Source organism: Phalacrocorax carbo, chromosome 6, assembly GCF_963921805.1.
Source record: "Phalacrocorax carbo chromosome 6, bPhaCar2.1, whole genome shotgun sequence".
Lineage (NCBI taxonomy): Eukaryota > Metazoa > Chordata > Aves > Suliformes > Phalacrocoracidae > Phalacrocorax > Phalacrocorax carbo.
Window position 1 is genome coordinate 33,154,046 of NC_087518.1, and position 12,725 is coordinate 33,166,770.

At 56.2% G+C, this 12,725-nt stretch overlaps 1 protein-coding gene across 1 annotated transcript in view; it reads left to right on the top strand.

Moving 5' to 3' along the window:
- Positions 1–12,725, top strand: part of CACNA1E (calcium voltage-gated channel subunit alpha1 E) — a 139,649-nt gene that overhangs the window by 35,758 nt on the left and 91,166 nt on the right. Inside the window, exon 3 of the mRNA XM_064454527.1 lies at positions 7,364–7,630. Coding sequence (XP_064310597.1) covers positions 7,364–7,630 — 267 coding nt within the window. The remainder of the gene's footprint in view (positions 1–7,363; positions 7,631–12,725) is intronic.

Here is a 12,725-nt window from a genome sequence, read left to right on the forward strand (position 1 = left end):
GCCCCGATCCTTTTGGCAGGGTCATTCTCAAATATCCCTATTTTTTCCCATTGGGTCCTCTCAGGTCATCCTCTCTAGAAGTGCAATGCCCAAAACTTATGTGTCAGGGACAGGGGAGGATGGGGAAGTTACATCTCTCCTGCTGCCAGCTCAGTTACTGCGGGGCTGGGGTGTTTGGCCGAGGGGAGAGGTAGTGCAGAGGGATTTGGGGGTTGGAAGTGGGAATGGAAATTCGCTTCAATCTGATGGAAAAGCAGGGGCAGGCAGATAGCTGTTATCCAGGAGGTGGGATTGCTGTGTGCCTGCCTGCCTGGAGCAGCTGGGATGTGGCTGCAAATGCTAATTAGAGCCCAACTTGCAAGGCTAAATAAAGCAGCAGGGCACTCCAGGCAATTTATTAATGGGTGATTATTTCAGGCATCTTCAGCTGAGCTGCGAAGCCTCCCAGCCTAAGGCAGAGGCAGTTAGCCCAAGGAGCGCTGTGGTCATCGGAAACACTCGGTGTGGGGGTGGTTTTCAGTAGGAAACGTGAGAGCAGGCAGTAGCAGGCTGGGGGATGCTTCCTTCCTGCATGGCATTGCTGCAGCCAGCACTGGGACAAAGTGATGCTGCCCCTTGGCTGTGATGGCTTGGGTCTTACCCACCTCTGCCTGAGCTGTCAGCAAACCCTTTGTGCTTGTTCAGTGGTGTACACATCTTCACAGGTAGCCCTTGGCTTTGGTTTGGGCTTTTGGGAGAGTACAAAGACCTGCGCATCCCCTGGGGAGGTGGGTGAGTGCAGTCACTGAGCTTCACGGTGGCAGAGTGAGACCAAGCACCAAAAACAACTCCTGTGGGTTTTGCAGGGCTGAATGCACAGCCCTGCTGGTCCCCGTGAATGCACAGGAACTGAGGTTTCTTGGCTGTCCTTTAAAGCTCTCCCAGATCTTTCAGCCTGTGATCATTCGGTTGTTGAAACCCCCTTTGATTCAAGACAAATCATTCCTTCTGTTTTATCAGTAGCTCTGATGTATGTGCTGCTCCAATCCCACAGCCATGCAGTGTGTGGGAACATCCAGCTTCAAGGGTCTGTGGTGCATTTGGACACTTCTGGTGGCTTCAAGGGGTACACGAGGAGTTTAGCTTGGTGCTTGTGATCCCAGGGCACTGTGGGCAGTGGTGAGACCCAGGGCTCAGGCTACCCGAGCAAGACCTGGTGCTGGGCTGTGGCACTGACATCTTGGCATGCCTGGCCTGCACCGAAGAGCCCTTGAGGGGAGTACACAAGAAGCAGATTATATACAGTGCCTGATCCTTGTTCTAACATCCTGTCTGACTTGCGGACACACCTTTAGCATGTCTCTCCTTTGCTCATACAGAGTGGTGCCACAACAGATCAGCCACACGTGCGGCGAGGGGAGGAAGAAAAGGAATGGAGGCTCAAGGGTTTTTCCTCCAGGCTCTGCCTGGAGCTCCCTGAAAAAAACATGGCTGATGCATGCAATCAGCTCTGGCATCCCACCCCTAGAGAAGCTGGGGACTGATGGGCCCTGCTGGGGTGTGATGGGATGTTGTGGGTTTGGGAACCTTGAGTGGGACCAGCTGTGAACTACTCTCATGTTTGGCATTTTGCTTCAGGTCTGTGTTGCATTTTGCTTGGCAGCTGAGAACTGGCAGGTGTTTTAAAAAATGGGGCCAAAGCTGCTCTGGGCTGGATTCTCTCAGGGAAACACTTGCAGAGAGGTTAGGAAGGGATGTTAGACCCCTGGGGTGGGAATGCAAGGTGTGCTTCATCTTATGCCTTGGGAGTAGGCTGCAGGGTGGGAAGTCTGGATGACAGCAGCTGATGCTGCTCCTTCTGCACCTCCATCGCCTACACTCCCACTTGTGAGAGCTTGTTGGGGGGAGATATAGCACCAAAATCCCCACTTCCAGAGGGTTATTCCTCCATCTCAGGAAAGAGAGCTTTACAAGATTGTTATCCCATTGAGTTTTAAAGATGCTAAGGCTAGATGATGTGCTTATGGGTCTTGGTAATTAAAACTAGCAGTGATTGTGTATACAGGTTTTATAGCAGTGCACAGCAAATTACACTTTCAGCTTAAAGTGGTTTCAAATTTTTCTGCTACAGCTGCTGTGTGACACTTGCTGTGGCTGCTTCAGCCGAATGACCGGGAGGAGTTTGGTGGAATAGTGGCAGTTGCGTAAATGTGGATGTGTCGTTCATAGCTCTGTGTGAAATTTGCTGGCTTTTGCTAGTCTTCCAGCTGTCTGATTTCTTGGTGAATAAATTATGGTGCTGACCCTGAGAAATCAGCCCATCAGGTCTGTGTTGGGGATGTGTCCGGGCAGTGCTGCAAGAAGATGATGCTCCTCTCTGTTTTCAGTGCTGAGGAAGGCACATCCTGGTTGGGCAAGCAGGCATGGGGAGCACTGAGATAGGCAAGGCTGCTACCAAAAGAAGTGAGCAGGCGGCAGAAAGAAAACACTTGCCTTGGCTTGAGTGAGAGTTGCTTAGCTGCAAGGCAGTGCAGAGTCTCTGCAGCATAGCTGAGGCTGTTGTGCCTGGCCTGGTGCTTTCCTGGCAGGAGAGATGCCAACACGGCTGTTGTGGCCCATACCACAACTGCTAACATCTGCACAGATGAACATCAGGTAGAGACTGGTGTGGTCCCCTCCTCTGGAGGTGCCATCCTGGAGCTGCTTGGATCTTCTCTACCCGCATCCCAAGTGTCCATGGGTGAGCTGCATCAGCCCAGAGATCCTGCTGCTCTGCTGCAGAGGTGCTTGGCTTGGCAGGGCTTCCCCTTTGCAAATGGGTAAAACATCTCTTCCTAATCCAACAGGTAATGAATTTGTTCCTGGAAAAAACACTTCCATTCCTGCATGGTTATAAACATGCTTCTGAGTCACAGCCACCCAGTCCCAATTTGAAGTTTGGCCAGAGCACCACAGATGATTCTCATTTGATGGGTTTTTTTTTTTTTTTTTTTTCCCCTCTTAGCATAGCTAGAGCCTTATTTAAAAATATAAAATCAAATCAGGATGCCAAAAGCCACTTTCTAAGATGATTGTAGCCCATGAGAGCACCTGGGAATGTCAGTAACCAAAGCAGAGCCTGTGCCTGCTTCTCCAGACCCAGCCTGGGCTGCGTTAGGGATCTGTCCCCTGCGTGATGCTGTCCCTGGGATGAGGAGCAGCCTCAGGCTTTCTGAGCAACCCAGGGCTTGGGAAAGGATGCTTTTAACAATATTGCCTGTAGCCAGTAATGCATAGATTTTGGGTTGCCTGGGGTGAGCTGGAGGCTGTTCCAACGATGGGAGAGCCGTACGAAGGGATGCAATAGCTACGCGGGGGGGAGGGGGGGCCTTGTGCACCTGTTTTAAAGCACCCCGCGGGAAGGGCAGGCACAAGGTGGGGCTCGCCTTGGGTCCCGCGACTGCAGCCGGGGGAAGAAAAGCCGAGCCCCATGAATCGGCTGCTGCCGGGGGCTGGGGCGAGCGGCGGGGTCTGCAGGGCGGGGGCCGCGGCCGCTAGATGGCAATGCCGGAGCGGCGGCGGCCCCGGCCCTGCGGCGGAGGCGGCGCTGCTCGGGCTCGGTCTTCCCCTGGGAAGGGGTAGCCCGGTGCCTCCTGTGATGCCCTGCCGTGCAGGGGTAGTGGCATGGAGGGGGGGCGAGCAGGGGGAAGGCTTGGATGGCAATATCGCTGTCAGGCGGGGAGTTAGCCTGTCTCTGTAAAACCCAGCACGTCCCAAGCGCCTTCCTGTCCTGGCACCCACTGTTGCCCTGTCTTCTTGGACTTCCTTCATTCACAAAAAAAAAACCAAACCAAAACCCAAACCAACCCCAAAACCCAGCTCCCCCATAGCTGGCTCTGAATCTCTGCCATGTTGAATCATGCGGGCATCAGCCACGCTTCTCCCTGACTCACCGATCCCAGCGTGCTGGGGTGAGGGTCAAGACGAGAACGGCAATAAACATCCTGGGAAACAGAGCCTGCATCTCTTGGCATAGCCAGGAACTCTTTTTTTATTTTTTTTTTTTATTATTTTTTGCTTTCAGTCTTCTCTTAAAGAGCTGCTTTCTCATAAATATCCCATCCTTTAGCACCATCTGAGCAGGAGAGAGGCTCCCAGCAGGGTCATCCTGCGCTCTGCTCTGCTCTGCAGCAGTGAATATAGAGTAGAGCCGAGAGCAAATCCCCTGGGCGCAGGGGATAGTCTGCTGCCCCAGCAGAGGTGTCCAGGTAAGGCTTGCATCCCTCTTCGAGGGGGCAGGAGGAATGCTGCCTTCCTCCTCCTTGGCCCTATTGCACCAAGTGGTGAGGTAGGTGTGGTGCCTCTGAGCTGGGCAGGGGACTCGGGGGAGTGCTGGGTCCAGCCTTTCCCATCCTCCTCAGCCCCTGGGTACCAGCTAGAGCCTGAGCATTTAGGTTGGGTGGAGGCTTGCCTTGCAGGCTCAGGGGGATGGGAGAGGCTGGGGGGGGGGTCTGGTGGAGCCGAGGCAGGAGCTCTGCAGGGCTGAGGATCTGCTCCTGGCAATTGGCCCAGCCTTGGGCTTAATTAACAGCGGCTTAAGGGGTTGAAGAGTGGGAAGAGTGGCATAGCTCCTGATGCTGTACTGGAGGTGGGGAGGGGGAGGAGGCAAAAGGGATGAGCCACAAGTCATAATTGATTCGCTTAGGGCAGTGTCTTGACTGGAATGAATTGAAGAGACTGTAATTAGTCAGTAGCTGGTGAGGTCTCCTTACTGCCCGTCGTTAGTGGAATGAAAGCCCAGGGTCACTCTGGCTTGCGTTGGGGCTGGCCGGTGGCCTGGGAAGAAACATTTTGGGAGGGATCTGCCCACCCCTTCTCCACTCCATTCTGCAGTGTGGTGGTGGAAGAGATGGGGCACTTGCTGAAACCTCCCAGTTATACACCCATGTCTGTTATAAGGCTAATTGGAGGGGCAAAGTCAAGTAGGGATGCAGCAGGCGAGCATTGTGTTGAGCTTGTGGGCTCTCAGTGTCTGGCTGAGTATGGGGGAACGATCCCACCACCTTTTTGCAAATGTTCCTCTGTTATTCTGCTGCGGAGGGCCTGATCTTCCTCTTCCTTGCCTGGCTGGCCTAAGGGCTCTTGGCAGTGCACCTGTGAGAACCTGGACCAAAAAGTGAGCTCTGTGGCTGTTTGGTCATGGTAGTGCCTGGAGGGTGGGGAATTCTGTGGTGAGGTGCTGCCAGGCTGTACTGAGGGAGCAGCCCTTGCCCAAATGAGTTAATAAGTTATGTGATTAAGGGTTTGATTATTTTTTTTTGAGCCACCCCAAGTGTTCCTGGCTGCTGCACAGCAGATTTGGGGACAGGGCAGCAGCCACTGTTTGCAGAGCAGGTTGTTGGTGGTGGGGTGGGCAGGGGAAGAGCATCATGGAGACACAGGGTGTCTTGTGATGCCAGCTGGATCTGCAGGTGCCTTTCCTGTGGGAAGGGCAGGTAGCAAGCACTGAAGGCCCTGGGGAGCCCTTCAGATGTGGGGTTGAATAGGAGGGATAGGGGATCCTGTGTGTGATCAGCCCGTAGGGTGTGCTGAGCAGTGAGGCTGGTTCCCTGCCCACTGGGGAGGGAGGACACTGGGGGTATCCCTGGGGAGCTGCATGTCCCCTTTGTGTGCAAGAGGGCAGGGAGAGTTCCCCCAAAGGCAGGTGGCAAGCAGCGCCTGTGCCAGGGCACAGCCCAGCCCAGGGGACCCTGAACATCCCTGGGCAGCCTCAGCACCTGCATGGCTACAGAGGCTAGGGCACAGCACCAGCTGAGTCCCTGGTCTCTGCCTGTGAGATGGCTGGTGGGAGCGGGGTCAGTGCCAGATTGGCCCTGGGGCCAGCCCCCACTCTGTGGCAGCCGCTGCAGAGACACATCCGGACTATGTTGTTTAGAAGTCTCTGATGAGCTGCTGCTTCTTCTGGCCAACACCAAGCATCAAAAGAAAATACTGAGGCTGAGGCGGGGGGGGGGGGGAGGGGGGAATGGGGGGACGGGGGGGGATGGGGGTGCTGCTGCTAAGGAGCCTGATATCTATGTGAGTGAGCAGGAGGACTCTCCCTGGGCAGCCGCTGGCGTCGGGGTGGCTCTGGTGGGGAACCGGGAGCCCTGAAGTTTCCCAGAGATGGGGGCACAGTGCATGTGGCTGGAGAGATGCTTGGTGCAGGCTGAGGTGGGGTGAGCCTCTTGTCTCCCTTGCAGGCAGGGGGGAGGCAGAACCCCCTTTTGCCCCCCCCTTGGCCCCCGATTTAGCCACTCACCTAGGAATACCCATGTTCTGGAAAGCCCTCTGCAGCCAGGGTGGGGGGCTTCTTGCAGGGTGAGGTCTCCCCCATTGCCTTTGTTCCCTTCAGACCCTCCCCTTGCCTCTGACTTTCTTTTGCGGCAGCTCCCGTGCTTGCCAAAAGAATGCACTGGATGGAGCGAGGGAGCGAGCCGGGCGTGCGTGCGTGTGTGCGCGCTTGTGTGCGCGTGTGTTGCCACTGACTTCATTAAAGCAAGCTGTCCCTGAGCTGCAGAGGCGCGGCAGCCTTCAATTTCGTGGCCCGGCTCCTGCGGGAAGCTGGCGTCTCCTTTGCGCGCTCCTGCCCTGGCAGCAAAGGGCTGAGCATCCCTGCTGCTGCAGGTGCCTGCAGGGGGGCTCTGCCCGCCATCCCTGCTTGCTGCCCCGGGGAGCCAGCAGATGGGTGGCCGGGCTCTGGCAGGCTGCTGAAGATGGAGTCGGGAGGAGGGAGTTGGACACTTGGCTCCAACTAGGCTGGACCACGCTGCAACCTGTTCCCCTGGCCTCCCCTCTGCTGCGCTGGGTGCTGTACCAAATTGCATCTTCCTTTGCGATGGGGTGGACAGAAGGACTTGGATCCCAGCCCTTTTGCTGCCTGATCTTTGCTGGCAGACAGTCCTTGGGCTCGCCTTGCTAGGAGGGGGGTTAAAAGGGGTGGTTTGGGCTTTCAGGCAGAGTGGTGGGAAGGATGTGGCTGGGTTTAACCCCTTGCTTCGTGGCAGAAGGTGCTTAGGGAACAAGCTGCTGTGGCCTCTGACAAGCACGCAGGACGGCTCCCTGCCCTCCCTGCTGGCCCGGCTGCCGGTGTGGCTGTTGCTGTTGCAGGGGGTGGCCAGAGGCAGCCAGCTGCCCACCATGCTGTGTCGGAGGCACTGAGCCGGTGCCGCGTGTTGCCGCCTCTCCTTCTCCACGCGGGTCCCTGCTCCCCTGGAGGGATGGAAGAGAGACGGAGCTGAGCATCACCCAGAGAGGAGGAGGGGGCTGTGGCTGGGACTGTACCCTGCAACCCCCCTCCCTCTTCTCTCCCCCCCACTGCTGCCTTGGTGGTGCTGCTTTGGCTCACCTGTGTGTTTTCTTCCAGGATGGCTCGGTTTGGGGAGGCGGTGGCCGGCAGGCTGGGCTCTGGAGATGGGGGCTCCGATCAGAACCGGAGCCGGCAAGGACCTCCTGCTCCTGCGGGAGGGACACCGGGAGCCTTCAAGCAAACCAAAGCACAGAGAGCCCGGACTATGGCTCTGTACAACCCCATTCCTGTCCGGCAGAACTGCTTCACTGTCAACAGATCACTCTTCCTCTTTGGGGAAGAGAACATAGTCAGGAAATACGCCAAGAAGCTCATCGACTGGCCATATCCTTTCTGCACCCCCTGCAAGCCCCCCCCTTGCTCCCTGGATTTGCCTCGGTGGCCGCCCAGGACACGTGCGTGTGGCACCAGCCAGCAGGTAAGCGCCTGCCTTCTGCTCTCCTTCGGTGTGTGGAGAGGGGTGCCCTGTCCCCCAGAGATGCTCTCATCACCCTGTTGCTTCTTCCCCTCCTGTGCTCTGCTTGGTGCCTGGTGGGGAGCTGAGCCCCTTCTCCCCAGAGGGACCCCCCCCAGCCCCTCCTCAGGCTTGGATTTGGAAGCCCCCTATGCTGGCAAGGGGGATGTCTCTGATCCTGGTTTAACCTGCATGCTTTAGGGTGCCTTATACGTGTGCAGCTGGTGGGGGGTCACAGCCTTTCCTCTATGCCTTCATGCCTTGCTGGAGTTTTGTCACCCCACCCCACCCGGAGCCACCCATCCCACTGGGCACAGACCCCCAAGAGCTTGTGACTCTCTAGACCCTGCTGGGTGGTGGCTTTGTCCCCTCCTGCACTTGCTGGAGTGTGTTCCCTTTGCTGCTGATCACACCTGGTAGGGCATGGCCATCCTCACCCTTCAGCCTCTGGCCTCCCACGGTGGCTCTGGAAACTGGCTGCCCCCTCCCTGTGGCAGAGGGGAAGATGCTGAAAACCTCTGGCTGTGCCCCACAACCTCTTGGTGGACTGGTGCAGGGGCCGTGGTTTAACCCAAGGACCTCCCTCCAAGGGCTAGATGGAGGGCACAGATCCCCCCGCTCCTTCCCCTGCTTCTCCATCGTTTCATACACCCCTGTGCACGTCCCTCCCCTCCCACCTCCCCTGCGGTGCCCCTGGGTATCCTGGCTGGTGCCCAGTCCCGCAGCACACAGCTCCCCATCATCCTGGGCTCACCGCCTTGCTGCTACCAAAGAGCCCTCCTGGGCTTTGCCCCCACAGAGGACCTGAGCCTGAAAACTTCAGCGTGACCGCGCTTTGGCTTTAGGACCCTCCCCGTGCCGTTTTCTGCAGTGGTGATTACATGCAGCTCTTGCCGCTGCTGCTTTCTCTCCCTGCAACTTGTTGGTTAACTTGCTGGCTCCTCTGGCGGGCGCGGGAGAGCTTGCCCCTGTGCCAAGCAGCAACGCCTTGGCCTGGTGCAACAGGTACTTTGGGGAAACCCTCTGGTGAGGTGCAGGGATGCAGGATGGGTCACCCACCCCACTGAGCATCACTGGGGAAATAGTCCCTTTGCAGCTCTGACATGTCAGGTTGAGCCTCTGCCAGGCAGGAGCTGGTCCTGGCTGGGGAGCTGCAAATCCCCCAGGCTTTGAGGGGGGTGACCTGGCAGTGAAGGAGCAGCTTGGAGGGGCTGAATTCCCCATGGTATCCCTGAATCTGCCCCTGCTGGCAGCACGTGCTATGTGGGTGACTGCAGGAGCATCGGTGTGGTAGTGAGGATGGGGGACGCAGCAGCTGGGGACTGCAGGGTAGCGGCCAGGCTGGCCTGCCTGCTTTTCCAGAATATGCCAAATTGTTCATGTGCTTTTTTAGCATGGTATGAGAGGGCTGTCACCCCTTTGGCTTTCATTTAAAGTAAGAAGGAGCTGGTGTGCTGCTGCTGGCCTGGTGCTCCCCACGTGGGCAGGGGTCCCGTGCTGGCGTGATGTCTCATCTCCAGGCAGCTGCTGTCTCCTAGAGACTAGAGCTTCACCACTGCGCGGTAAAAACTCCCCAGCATTATTCTTTCCTGGAATTTGCAATGCATGAGGGAGATGGGCTCATTATATTTTTTTTTTTTCCAGAAGTAAGTGACATATCCCCGTGTGAGTGCTGGGAACAGGCGTGTTCCAGGCACGGGAACTGAGCATCCCTGGCCATCCCCCACATAGCTGCCATCTCTTTCCAAGAAACTCATCCGCCCCAGAGCTCCTCCACACTGCCTGAGCTGTTGAGGGCTTGGGGATGGACAAGGCTTTTTGGTGACAAGTTTAGTCATGTTGGCCAGGCAAGTTGCTTCCATCCTTTTAGCCTGGCAGACTCAGTTAGTGCCTTTTAACGTGTGAGCATCTCAGCTGCCTGGCCCAGAGCCCGTGGCATCTCTCCTGGGTGAGGGCGAGGGTGGTTTCGGGAGGTGAGCATTGGATTTTGGCCACAGTTGATGAGAGCTGCTGGCCCCAGGAGGGAGATAGGCTGGTCCCAGCACTGTGGGTTGGAGTGGGCACGGCACCAAGGAAAGCCAAGGGGGCTGAGGTGGAGTGCGGGGAGGAGTAGAGGCTCTTCTTCATCCAGCTCCAGTTGACTAGGTAATAGGGCTAAAAATAACTGGTGATTCAGGCCTGTATATCTGCTGGGTAACTGTATAATTATAACCAGCAGCCTCTGCAGTTTGGCTTCCCAGTGTAAATAGGGATGATGCATGGAGGGGAAGGAGGAGAAATACGAGCAACTGGGATTGGGATACAATTCTGTCGGGAGACGAGTCTTTGCTGAGTTCCTCACTGGAAAGCCCAGTGGGTTACCTCCACTGGATCTGTTCTTTTTACTGGTCCTGCTCAGCATGTGAGATAGCCGCTGGTTTGGCTATAGGAACATCTACTCCTCCTTTGGAAACAAAGCCTTGTCCTGCCTGCTCTCCTTCTGCTGATGGCCAGGCCTTTAGCCCTGATTTCATTTGTTTGGCTGCCTGGAAAGCTGCAATTCAGTTAGCACATGAGATGGGCTGCAGCTCATCTGTATCTGCTCGGTTCTTCATCCGTTAATCACATTTGACCTGGATAAGATCCCTCTCCTGCCCCAGAGAGGCCAGATGACATTGTGTGGCTCTGGCTCTGTCCCCAAGGACAGCATCTGGCTGCAGGCACACACTGTCCACTGTACCTGTCCCCTCGGTTTGGCAGGGGACAGGGATGTCTGTCAGCCCTCTGGGGCCCTTGCTGTTCCCTGCAGCAAGGGCTTTCTCCTATCTCAGCCCCTTTGGGGACCAAATCTGGTGTTGGGCTGGCCAAGAGCAGTCAGGGTGTCTGCAACACAGCAGCGCATATCCCCAGTCCAGCACACATGGGAATCTTGCTCTGTGGGATGCACGCCCATGTGTGTCTGAACCGTTTTGATCATGACCCTTGCTTTGACCTGGGCATCTCTGATGGTCTCTGTGGGCACTGCCCCTTGGGGACCCTGGTAGTGTTATGCCACACCTAAGCAAGCACCTCCTGCACCTTTTCTCTTGCCCAGCCAAGATTTTGCAAGGTCTCACCTCCCTGTGGGAAGAGCTGCGCCATGTCGTGCCATCCTTGGGCAGTTCCCTCCTTGCGCTACCCAAGAACATCTCTTTTTCTCCTCCTCCCCTCCAAGGCTGTTTTTTGTGCCCTTCATTCATCAGATTTTTAAAATGTTTTTTTCTAGGGAGGGGCGAGTAGGTGTAATGGCAGGTCCATCTTTTTGACAGCCGGAGAGAGCGAGGCTGCCTGTCAGATGGTGAATTTGAACAGAGGCAGCTGTTGTCATGGTGACACCAAGTTGCATCCTGTTGCTGTGGCAACCAAAGTTAAAAAACTGATGTTAAGGCAGGAAAATCACATGATGTGGTTCTTTTTTGTTAAAAAAAAAAAAAGAAAAAGGAGGAGAGGAGAGAGATTTGATTTCCAGTTTTTAAGCGCAGGATGAGGTGGGGGAGATGGAGACGCTTCTCCACGGAGCTGTGTGCACGTGGCAGGCAGGTGTCCTGCATCCCTACGGGAGTGGCAGCAGTGTGGGCAGCTCTGGCCCGACCAGTTCCTGGCTGGCACTGCCTTTGGTTTAGTCCCCGATGGAGACCGGACCACCACGTTTTGGAGTCATAAGCAGTGATGCTTATGGCCACAGATACAAAGTGGAATCCCCCTAATTGAGGCATGTCTGTGAAGTGAGATTTAGGCAGGCTGAGCACCTTGCCTGGGTGCTCCCTGTGAGCTGCACAGGGACACGAGCACAACCCTGAGCCCACACTCGCTCTCCTGAGCCTGTTTTGCTGTGTGTGACAGGCACGCAGGAACTGGCTCGCATCCAAAGAATGGCTGGAGGATTTGGGGTCTGTTGGTACCTTGTCCTTCTGGATGTCACTTTCTGTCAACCCCAACAGAGCACAGATGGGCTTGGAGCACTGAGTGGGGCAGGGCGCAGAGATGGCGACAGCTATGAGGGGTCATGGCTCTGTGGCTGCTTGAGGGCACTGGATAGCCTTATCTGCTGGGGGAAGATCCTCTGTGTCCTTGGGGACAAGCCAGGGAGGTGCTGTAGGGCTGGGGAAACCCGGAGTTGAATTAGGGCCACTCATCTCCTTTGCTCCATTTGGCATTTTGGGTTTCTCTTGGAAAACAACCTTGGAGAAGTGCTCTCTTTCCTGCTGGGGTATGGAGCTGCGAGGAGGGGGGTTGGGGCATCCTAGGGCTGGGGATGTTGAAGAGGTGGGTCTGTCTTCCTTTCATGCTGTGTCTGTGTGAGGCAGGCAGCAGTGGTGGGATTGGGACCAGCAAGATGAAGTCCACAGATGTAGGAACTGAAGCTCCCTCTCAGTGATACCAGGGGAGCAGGGAAAGCCCATTAGTGACCGTAGCAGGTCCTGGGGGAAGCCTGAAGAGGACTGGGAAATGGAGACTTAAGTTTCTAGGAGATGTTGGAGTTTGGCTGGGTGATGCAAGCAGGGTGAGGGGTTAACTAGTTCCTGCCTTCCTGCTGGCCCTCTGAGGTAGGGTTCAAGAGCCCTTTTGGAGATGCCTATGTGGCCTCACTCCTCTGGCTCTTCTATTCCTTCCCCACCTGCCTGCCCAGGAACGGGGAGGAGGAGCGGTCACAGCAGTGGAGAGAAGGAATGGGGCTCTCCGCAGCTCCCAGCCTTTGCCTTTGTCCAGGGAGGGATTTGTCTTGCATCCAGCCCCTTGGGGAGGTTGCATCAATGTGCCATCAGCACCATAAATCCATCTTCAGGGCTTGGAGCTGGGCACACTCCCTGCATTAGCAGTATAGATCTTCTGGGTGGGCTGGTTTTGGCTCTCAGCTGGGGAGGGAGCTGAAGAGGATGGGTCACAGCTGGAAGCAAGCATCCACCAGTGGCTGGACATCTCCCTGGTGCTCGCTGCCATTTCCTG